The following is a 10,073-nucleotide window of genomic DNA, read 5'->3' as shown; positions in this document are numbered from 1 at the left end:
TCCTGGTTTGTGATTATCTGCAGTCCACACAGCAACAGACAAAGCCACGTTTATGGAGGCTGAAGGTGTCACAATCACACAGTCTGTCACCATGTAGTATATATTCCACAGTAAACTATTTCTAAAAATGAGAAAACCCACAGAAATAAGTTTGTCAAAACTTTTCAAAAGAACCCCAGGAAACCCGTCCGTCAGAAGAGAACCACGTGAGCAGGTCTGCACCTGAAGCAAACCAACTCCTGACCAGCTTCTGTGGCTTGCTTTTACACAGGAAGCTCCTCCAACAGAGAAACCAAAGCTAGTTCAGTCAGAGTGCAGACCACCTGAAGGCCAGTGGGCGCAATTAAGAATCAGAATCAGAATTCTTTTTATTGTCATTGTACAAGAAGCACAACCAAACTGAAATAAAAACAACAGCTCTCATGGGCAGTGCAAAAAACAACAGAAACAGTACAGTTCACAGGGAGGGGGGCAGGGGTATTTACATTAGATGAAGAATACAAAAAATATTCAAATATATATTCAAAAAAATATTAATATAGATGAAAAAGATTTTTTTTTAAACAGCACAAGACAGGGGGGTGGGGGGGTGTATGGGTACAGATGATAACCTCCGTCTCTCTTGGTGGTCTCTGGTGAATGTCCTTCTTTATCTTGTGTCTCCATATCCAGCCCAAGTGTTGAAGTCCTAAGGAGTCAGCCCTTGGTGTTGCAAAGCCTTCAACACATCAGGACCTGGTACAGAGAGCAAACACCGAGCTTGATCTGATTCCTCAGACTGCTCTTCCTGTATTGCTAAAGCTAAATAATTCTTTTTTGCTCAACATTCACTATCTTTTCACTCAGGATGGACTTGGATCCCCACCTGTCCTCTTACCTGTATCTAGTAGTCAATCATTAATGTGTCTAGCAGACATGGAACGATCATGTCAACCCGGAAACAAACGCCCATGGAAAGTGTTCGGAAAGCCAGAGCCTCTCATCCCTCATCCTGATTCAGGTTAGTTAAAAGTTAAAAGTTAAAAGGTTAGTTCGCGGCCATGTCCTTCAGTTGGTCATCCATCCGAAGCAGCTTTTGTAGCTTGTGATGAATGTGTCCTGTATGTGTGTGCTGTGTGACAGGTGGACAGTAACATCACATATAGAATGGGAAAAGGGGCTAACTGTAGCTGGATTGGGTCTGAGATCCCTCTGTCATGGCAGATCTTCAGTGGTAAGTAAAATGGTAATCAGTAAAGCACCTTTATTTCCGCTCTGTGTTGCTGTAGTTGTGGTTGATTTGTATGTGATTTGTTTCTCTGTCAGAAAACTGCTGAGCACCTTTAAATCTAACAACCCCAAGTGTGAGCAGGCCTAACTAAGAGGTTTCTTAGATGTTTTCATTGTGTATGTTATCTAGTGTGATATGTATTCTTTTTATTCTCCTCTGAAATGACTGCCCAGAAGGATTTTGAACATAAAGAATATTTTGAACAAAGCAGTGCAATAGCGTTGACACTGTACATGCCACATAAACAACAGAGGGATTCCCACGTATTTATTTTATTCCCATACCACCATACATTTTCTAAAACAAAAATGAAAATCAGCAAATAAAACTAATTACAGCACAGCAATGGGAGAAACAGTAACACTCCCACTGGGACACACAGAGAGACATTAGGAGAGTGATTTCCTTTCTTTTATCAGATGTAGTGTTTACTGGAATAATGGATGAAACATGCTGCTGCTTTACAATTAGTTCCAGAGTTTTTAAACATAATTCTTAAACGGCACAGCTTCTATGTTGGTCCATCACTCACTGAACCAATACAACCCATCCTGGCAAAAAGTAACTCCGAATAAATGATGTAAGTGAAATCAAATGTTAATTCAGTCTGACTGCCCGCGGTGAAGACAGCACTGGTGAAAAGCGGTGCAGTCTGTGTGTTAATGGAGAGGGTGGGGGGCACTGTGCTTGCTAATGTTAATTATTTCAAATCCCAGACATAGTAGCTTGACGTATTTAATATAGGGCCCAGCTGTTTTTGATCTGAATGTGTGTGTGTTTTGTCAGCCATCAAAGATGACCTCTGGCTCTTCCTCATCCCGGCTGGCCTGGCTGTCATTTTACTGGGGGTGTTTCTGGAGGAGGTGGGCTTCTTCCTGCGCCACATTTCCTCATCCAGACGAAAACGCCTCTACCTGTGGATATTAGGAATGTACCCGGTAACACCAGCCTTCTCGTTGTCCCACGTCCTCTGACAGCTGGACTGACCACTTCAAACCTCCTGTATCTGTGCTCCACCGAGTGCCTCAACCTTTGACTGTTCTTCTCATTGTAGGTGTTTGCTTTGACCTCCCTCATAGCGCTGTATGTGCCACGCTCTTCCTCACTGTGTAACTTCATCGCTTCACTGTGAGTTACCCAGTCATGACATCACTACTAGTAGTAATCACACCTTCTGTGCACCGGTCCTGTACGTATCTGCTGCTACTGTCTGTCTGTCTGTCTGTCTGTCTGTCTGTCTGTGCAGGTATCACTCTATCACCTTGCTGAAATTCATGGGACTGATCACAGATTTCTTTGGAGGAAAAGCTCGTATGCTGGCTGCTTTGTCTGGACAGCAGGTATCTCCCGATCCTTTCCCCTGCTGCTGCTGCTGCTGTCTCCCAATGGTGGCTATCAACAGGTACACAGCAGACAGTCCGAGTGACAAACTACAGCTGCGCTGAATGTAGGGTTTGTAGATAGATTTCAGTAGTCACAGCCGTCACTGGCACTGCATCAAGTGGACATCATGCTGTTTTGAAGTTGCACATTAGGCATTTTGGCTGTCACTATCTTGGCTTTTTGAAACCAGACGTGGCACTTGATTTTTTTTCCCACCCTCTTCCTGCAAAGACCTGCCTGTGATTAGTTCGGTGTAGGCATAACCCACCTCTGATGAGTTAGTCACAGGGTAGCCTCGCCCTAAAATATACCCTGCTCTATGGTCTGTGTTCCTCTAAATGGGACCATAATTTACTAAATGAACATCATCATCATCATCATCTGTGTTGAAGAAGGCTTGAAGCTAGCGACTGAAACCATAAACCCATTAGGACAATATTTACTGAGGTAATTAATCAAGTGAGAAGTCGGCTCATTTTCTCCATACAATATAAGGCTGGGAGGCACTTTGCAGACCCAGAGGCTTCGTCTCTGATCTGAAGAGAGCTTTCAGTTGTGATGGTTGGCTTGGGTCACCTGTCTGTGGTAATAGTTGTTAGTACCTGCACCTGGGGCTTTATTGCTATAAAGATGTCTCAGCTGAGTAATGGTTGTATGAAATGCAGCGTGTAGACAGTGTGACTTGACATGCTGCTAACATGCTAAAGCTTCATCTTTTCTCTTGTCTGTAGCAGCAGTCGCGGCTGGATGATGGCTGCTGTTCTGCAGCTCTCTGTTGTCCGCAGCATCTTGTTCTTTGTCACTCTGGTTCTATGGACAGATGAACAGTACGACTATGGTGATGTGAGTCATTTCTTCAGGCCTCCATCTGTGCTTACTCACCCAGCCGGCATTATGCAGCATGTATATGTGGTGGTGTAAGATATTGTGTTTTAGAGTGAGTGTGATCAGTGCTTTCCCTCTGCCCTTCTTCTTCTACATGCTCTGGTTAAAGGGCACTTAAAGGACGCTAATTTCCATGTATTTTAACACTATAGTTAATTGATAGTACATAGGTTTTCAGTGTTTTACCTCGTTAAGACAACTAACATTTTCCCCTCAGCCAAGTCAATATTAGAGTAGAAAAACCTTGTTAAAATAGAACGAGTCACTAAATTGCATTAAAATCGTGAAAGTAACTTGTTTAAAGCCATTTTGTGTCGTTATAAACCACAAAATGTAGCTTCTCATTCCTGTTTTTGATCTTAGATGGAAACTGACAAATACGGCATTCTGTAAAAAAGACTGAAGAGCTCAGTATGTTTCAATGAAGTGCCTGTCAGATCATCAGGCGGGCCAAAGGATCACATTACAGCTGTTGTAGCTCATTCACAGCTGGTTCACAGCTGCCAGCTGAGGTGAAATGGAGTTACCTTTAAACTGTCTTTCAAAACCGTCCAACAACTGTCTGTATTTTTCAAAACAGACAATATGACGGTCATGCCCACTTTATGCAGCGATTAGCCAGGCATGTGGAGGTGTGAAAGTACTGTTTTCAATCACCACACGACTACTTCTGTCACTTTTCATGTGACCAACACCGAGAGAGGCTGTCTGAAAGGGTGTGCTGTTATCTCATTCGTAGTGTTTCAGACAAGACAACACAGAGTTGTTGGAGAGAGATCAGGGAAGTAGATCAGCTGTAGGAAACGGCTCATTTGAAGCATACTGAGGCCTTAAAAGTCTAAAGCCCTGCTGCAGCTCTGTAGCCTGTTGAAGTCCATTCCATTTAAATGAACAAAAATTGAAATAATGGGTGAGTGGGTTGACTGTTTACTGCAACAGCCCAACCACACTGGGTAAGTTAATGGATAAAATCAGTGACAACCACCTTCTTGTTCTCCAGGTGGATTCAGTCAACCCCAATCTGTACGTGAACGGTATCATATGTGTGTCAACCTTTGTGTCCTTCTACGGCCACCTTCTGTTTTACAAAGCTACTAAGAGTGCTTTGCATGGCTATGGGCTGAGAGCCAAGTTCATCTGCATCATCGTGGTATTGGTGCTGTGTGGCCTGCAGAGTGGCATCTTAGAGACTGTGGGCGCTCTGGAAGTCATCCCCTGCTCACCGCCCTTCTCTGTCCTGACAAGGTCCCAGCGTAAGTCACAGCACGTCTGGTCTTCTCCACTGTCAGTCTCAAATCATGCGTGCCATTACCTCTGTAGTCTGTGGTGTAACCAGGTTTTCCAAACCAGCCTGTGCTTTGCTCAGTTGCTTTCCCAGATTTTCTATTGGCCTCACATTCCACTTTTCACAAAACAAACACAACACAAGAAAATCTTCTCAGGGGTGCTGGTTGTGTACCTTCCATATCACTATGTGCAACAAAATAATCATGACTCAAGGGCCCCTTGCTAGCTTGCTAGCAGCATGTCATCCGTCCGTCCACTGACTCAGGTGACCTGAAGTCAGCAGACAGCTGGAGTTAAGGTGTGTACATACTCCGCAAGAACAGAGAAATGTGTTCGTTTTCTCAAGGTGGCAAGAACAACAAAGTTCCTTCTGGCCAGGACATTTCATACTTCACGAGAAACTCAAGTGCAGAACTCCTGGGAAGTCCTCATAGGGCCCCCCCACTGCAGCACACGTCACCCGCGGGAATGCCCGCTTTTCCACATTAACCACGGCCACTTCAAATCAAATCAAGCACGAGAAAAAAGTTCTGCCCAGATGATGTGTCGAGAACAAGCTGCAAGAACTCCCAAACCAGGGCTGCAAGAAAAGAATGACGTCATTTTTTTTCTCGCAGCCCTGAGGGAGAGACCACATTCCTCTGTTCTTGCAGGGTATGTACAGGTTTGAACAGAGACAGAGGTTACTATCCCCCCAACCAACTCCGGTCTCCCCTGCAGTCAACATGGTGGCGAAGATAACAGAAACAGACACTGAAGCATGTTGTATTGTATGTAACGTTAGTGGATCAGAACATTACAGTATGGAATTAATCTGCAGATGATCCAGTTCAAAATGAGACAAAACTTGATGAGAAGATAATGAAACGTATGTCACAGGGAAACATGAAACACATTCAGGCTTTGAGTTCAATCAAATATTCAAGTACTAAAATGTTCTTGTTTCAAAAAGATGGCTGGTTCCTTTACTTAGCCCAGCCAAAGCTTTTAGTTTGAATTCTGTTAATTCTGTCATTCCTTCAAATCTGTGTCTTGTGCTCTTTGACCAATCTCAGTGATCTACCACTACTGTGTGATAGTGGAGATGTTCTGCATCGGTCTGTATGCCCGCCACACTTTTCGTAAGGTGGAACCGAGCCCAGTGGAGGCTGTGGAGGGGGCCATCAGTGTCTGGCAGATGGAAAAAGCCGTTCAAACAGATGACGTCCAGATGACACATCACAAGCCGGGCCTGCTGTCTGAAGAGTCTTGGCCTGGCCGCCGCCTTGTCAGCGCCTCCAATCCCAGTTACAGCGATGACAGTCTGTGCAGGATAGAGCACGCACCTCTGGATGGTTTCCCCTTCCCTCAGGCCAGAGGTCAGCAGTCACGCAGACCAGGACCAGAGCCCAGTTCTGCAGAGGAACCTGGCGAAGCTCTGACCCACATTACTGTCAGGGCTGATGTGAACAGTCAGGACTCTAAGGATGTCACTGTGGTTTGACCCACGATGAAAGACAGTTAGAAAAGACTGAATAAGTTGAAGCTTAACTAGTGAAGATGCTGGCACTGGCTTTGGTATGTGGGGGCCCTGGGGACTGCCTTGATCTACTGCGCCTATTGTACCTCATTTATACAAAGCTTTGGTCAAAAGCATCAGCTAAATGAAAGAGCTCTTTTCCCCCAAGCAAAGACAGTCTGTGCACTGGCTCTACGTTTAAAGTACAACTGAAAGGAAATGGAATCTTTGTTTTTCATGCTACAGCACGTGTCTTCTATGTAAATCATAGCACCTCCTTTGAAATTTACATAGTTTTAGTTCTTGCTGCAGCATTCTGAACCATTTGAAGACTTTCAGTAGAAGCACATGGCAGACCAGACAAGAAAATGTTTCATTAAACCAGTTGTATGAAACTAAGGCGTTTAAGTAGGATTTCTGCATCAGACTTGGAGAGGAAAGACCTCATTTTAGCTGCGCTGTGTTCATGAAACAATGCTGTGTTGGACTGATTAAAAGAGAGGGTAGATTCTTGGCTGCTGAACGTTGAGAGATCACACAGTCGTCAAGAGTTTCTGATACTTGGTCGAACTGGTGTCTGTGTCAAGCTGAGCAAATAAACAGCATCTCAATTTTATCAGATTTTTAGGAGCAGAAATATGTGACATCCAGTTTTTTAAGCAGGCCTTTAAGTTCTTAATCCAAGCATGATCATCTGTCTCTACAGGCACCTACAGCTGAGTAGCATGAATATAGCACGTTCAAAAAGGTTACTGTTAAATGTGCTGAGACACACCTCTTAATAATATTCAATGAATGTATTAATATTTCTGGAAAAACAATGGGATGTTAGAGACTTGCCGATAGTTAATTAGAGACCGTGGATTAAGGTGAGGTTTCTTGAATGGAGCTCTAACCACAGTAGTCTTAAAGCTGGTAGAGACAGTGTCAGTCTTAAGTGATGAATTAAAATAATCAATATTCAGCATGGCAGGTTTAGTTGGAAGCAGGTGGTTTGTTTAGAAGCTAAAACCAGCTTACGCATCAGTTCAAAAGCTGTCAGATCTTGTAAGAACACTGTCCAAGTGGCAGCCAAAAGTACTGCACTCTGATTTTACAGAAGAAGCTGGAGACGAGGAACTGCCAGTAAAGGCAAGCAGCTAACAGGCAGCTGCTGAGTACGTTTGCTTACAGTCTCAGAGTGCACGCTTTTAATTTAATACTCCACTTACTGAGACTATTACTGAGACTGTTACTGAGACTAGACTATTACTGAGACTGTTACTGAGACTGTTACTGAGACTATTACTGAGACTGTTACTGAGATTAGACTATTACTGAGACTGTTACTGATACTATTACTGATACTATTACTGAGACTGTTACTGATACTGTTACTGAGACTGTTACTGAGACTATTACTGAGACTGTTACTGAGACTATTACTGAGACTATTACTGATACTGTTACTGATACTTACTGATACTGTTACTGAGACTATTACTGAGACTATTACTGATACTATTACTGAGACTGTTACTGAGACTATTACTGAGACTGTTACTGAGACTATTACTGAGACTGTTACTGATACTGTTACTGAGACTGTTACTGATACTGTTACTGAGACTTACTGATACTGTTACTGAGACTGTTACTGATACTATTACTGAGACTGTTACTGAGACTATTACTGAGACTGTTACTGATACTGTTACTGATACTGTTACTGAGACTATTACTGAGACTGTTAATGAGACTGTTAATGAGACTGTTACTAAGACTTACTGAGACTATTACCAAGACTGTTACTGAGACTATTACTGAGACTGTTACCAAGACTGTTACTGAGACTATTACCGAGAAAGTTAATGAGACTGTTACTAAGACTTACTGAGACTATTACTGACACTGTTACTGAGACTATTACTGAGACTTACTGAAACTATTACTGAGACTGTTACTGAGACTATTACTGAGACTTACTGAGACTATTACTGAGACTGTTAATGAGACTGTTACTAAGACTTACTGAGACTATTACCAAGACTATTACTGACACTGTTACTGAGACTATTACTGAGACTGTTACCAAGACTGTTACTGAGACTGTTACTGAGACTAGACTATTACTGAGACTGTTACTGATACTGTTACTGATACTGTTACTGAGACTATTACTGAGACTGTTAATGAGACTGTTACTAAGACTTACTGAGACTATTACCAAGACTATTACTGACACTGTTACTGAGACTATTACTGAGACTTACTGAAACTATTACTGAGACTGTTACTGAGACTATTACTGAGACTTACTGAGACTATTACTGAGACTGTTAATGAGACTGTTACTAAGACTTACTGAGACTATTACCAAGACTATTACTGACACTGTTACTGAGACTATTACTGAGACTGTTACCAAGACTGTTACTGAGACTAGACTATTACTGAGACTGTTACTGAGACTATTACTGATACTATTACTGAGACTATTACTGAGACTGTTACCGAGACTATTACCGAGACTGTTACTGAGACTATTACTGATACTATTACTGAGACTGTTACTGATACTGTTACTGAGACTATTACCGAGAAAGTTAATGAGACTGTTACTAAGACTTACTGAGACTATTACTGACACTGTTACTGAGACTAGACTATTACTGAGACTGTTACTGAGACTATTACTGATACTATTACTGAGACTATTACTGAGACTGTTACCGAGACTATTACCGAGACTGTTACTGAGACTATTACTGATATTATTACTGAGACTGTTACTGATACTGTTACTGAGACTATTACCGAGAAAGTTAATGAGACTGTTACTAAGACTATTACTGACACTGTTACTGAGACTATTATTGAGACTGTTACCAAGAGAGACTGTTACTGAGACTATTACTGATACTATTACTGAGACTGTTACTGATACTGTTACTGAGACTATTACCGAGAAAGTTAATGAGACTGTTACTAAGACTTACTGAGACTATTACTGACACTGTTACTGAGACTAGACTATTACTGAGACTGTTACTGAGACTATTACTGATACTATTACTGAGACTATTACTGAGACTGTTACCGAGACTATTACCGAGACTGTTACTGAGACTATTACTGATATTATTACTGAGACTGTTACTGATACTGTTACTGAGACTATTACCGAGAAAGTTAATGAGACTGTTACTAAGACTATTACTGACACTGTTACTGAGACTATTATTGAGACTGTTACCAAGAGAGACTGTTACTGAGACTATTACTGATACTATTACTGAGACTGTTACTGATACTGTTACTGAGACTATTACCGAGAAAGTTAATGAGACTGTTACTAAGACTTACTGAGACTATTACTGACACTGTTACTGAGACTAGACTATTACTGAGACTGTTACTGAGACTATTACTGATACTATTACTGAGACTATTACTGAGACTGTTACCGAGACTATTACCGAGACTGTTACTGAGACTATTACTGATATTATTACTGAGACTGTTACTGATACTGTTACTGAGACTATTACCGAGAAAGTTAATGAGACTGTTACTAAGACTATTACTGACACTGTTACTGAGACTATTATTGAGACTGTTACCAAGACTGTTACTGAGACTGTTACTGAGACTAGACTATTACTGAGACTGTTACTGAGACTATTACTGATACTATTACTGAGACTGTTACCGAGACTATTACCGAGACTGTTACTGAGACTATTACTGATACTATTACTGAGACTGTTA

The 10,073-nt window shown here is 41.9% G+C and overlaps 1 protein-coding gene across 1 annotated transcript; it reads left to right on the top strand.

The window, feature by feature from the left end:
* The first annotated feature begins 1,135 nt into the window (after nt 1-1,135).
* Nucleotides 1,136-6,511, top strand: LOC139210157 (organic solute transporter subunit alpha). Its single transcript, XM_070840142.1, has 7 exons — nt 1,136-1,213; nt 2,057-2,208; nt 2,325-2,398; nt 2,517-2,672; nt 3,385-3,496; nt 4,539-4,791; nt 5,881-6,511. Exons 1-7 carry the CDS (start codon nt 1,147-1,149, stop codon nt 6,306-6,308), a joined length of 1,242 nt encoding a protein of 413 aa, XP_070696243.1. The 5' UTR covers nt 1,136-1,146; the 3' UTR covers nt 6,309-6,511.
* Nucleotides 6,512-10,073: the final 3,562 nt, after the last annotated feature.

This window comes from Pempheris klunzingeri, chromosome 11, assembly GCF_042242105.1.
Source record: "Pempheris klunzingeri isolate RE-2024b chromosome 11, fPemKlu1.hap1, whole genome shotgun sequence".
NCBI classification, from domain to species: domain Eukaryota; kingdom Metazoa; phylum Chordata; class Actinopteri; order Acropomatiformes; family Pempheridae; genus Pempheris; species Pempheris klunzingeri.
The sequence above is the reverse complement of the archived record's forward strand: the minus strand, read 5'-3'. Positions and strand labels throughout refer to the sequence as shown.

What these genes read in the sequence shown, in the direction of transcription:
- LOC139210157 (XM_070840142.1), top strand. Translation starts at nt 1,147, where the DNA reads ATGGGAAAAGGGGCTAACTGTAGCTGGATTGGGTCTGAGATCCCTCTG. An exon ending in GTCATGGCAGATCTTCAGTG is followed by an intron (nt 1,214 to 2,056) that starts GTAAGTAAAATG and finishes GTGTTTTGTCAG; the next exon opens with CCATCAAAGATGACCTCTGG. An exon ending in TGTCCTGACAAGGTCCCAGC is followed by an intron (nt 4,792 to 5,880) that starts GTAAGTCACAGC and finishes GACCAATCTCAG; the next exon opens with TGATCTACCACTACTGTGTG.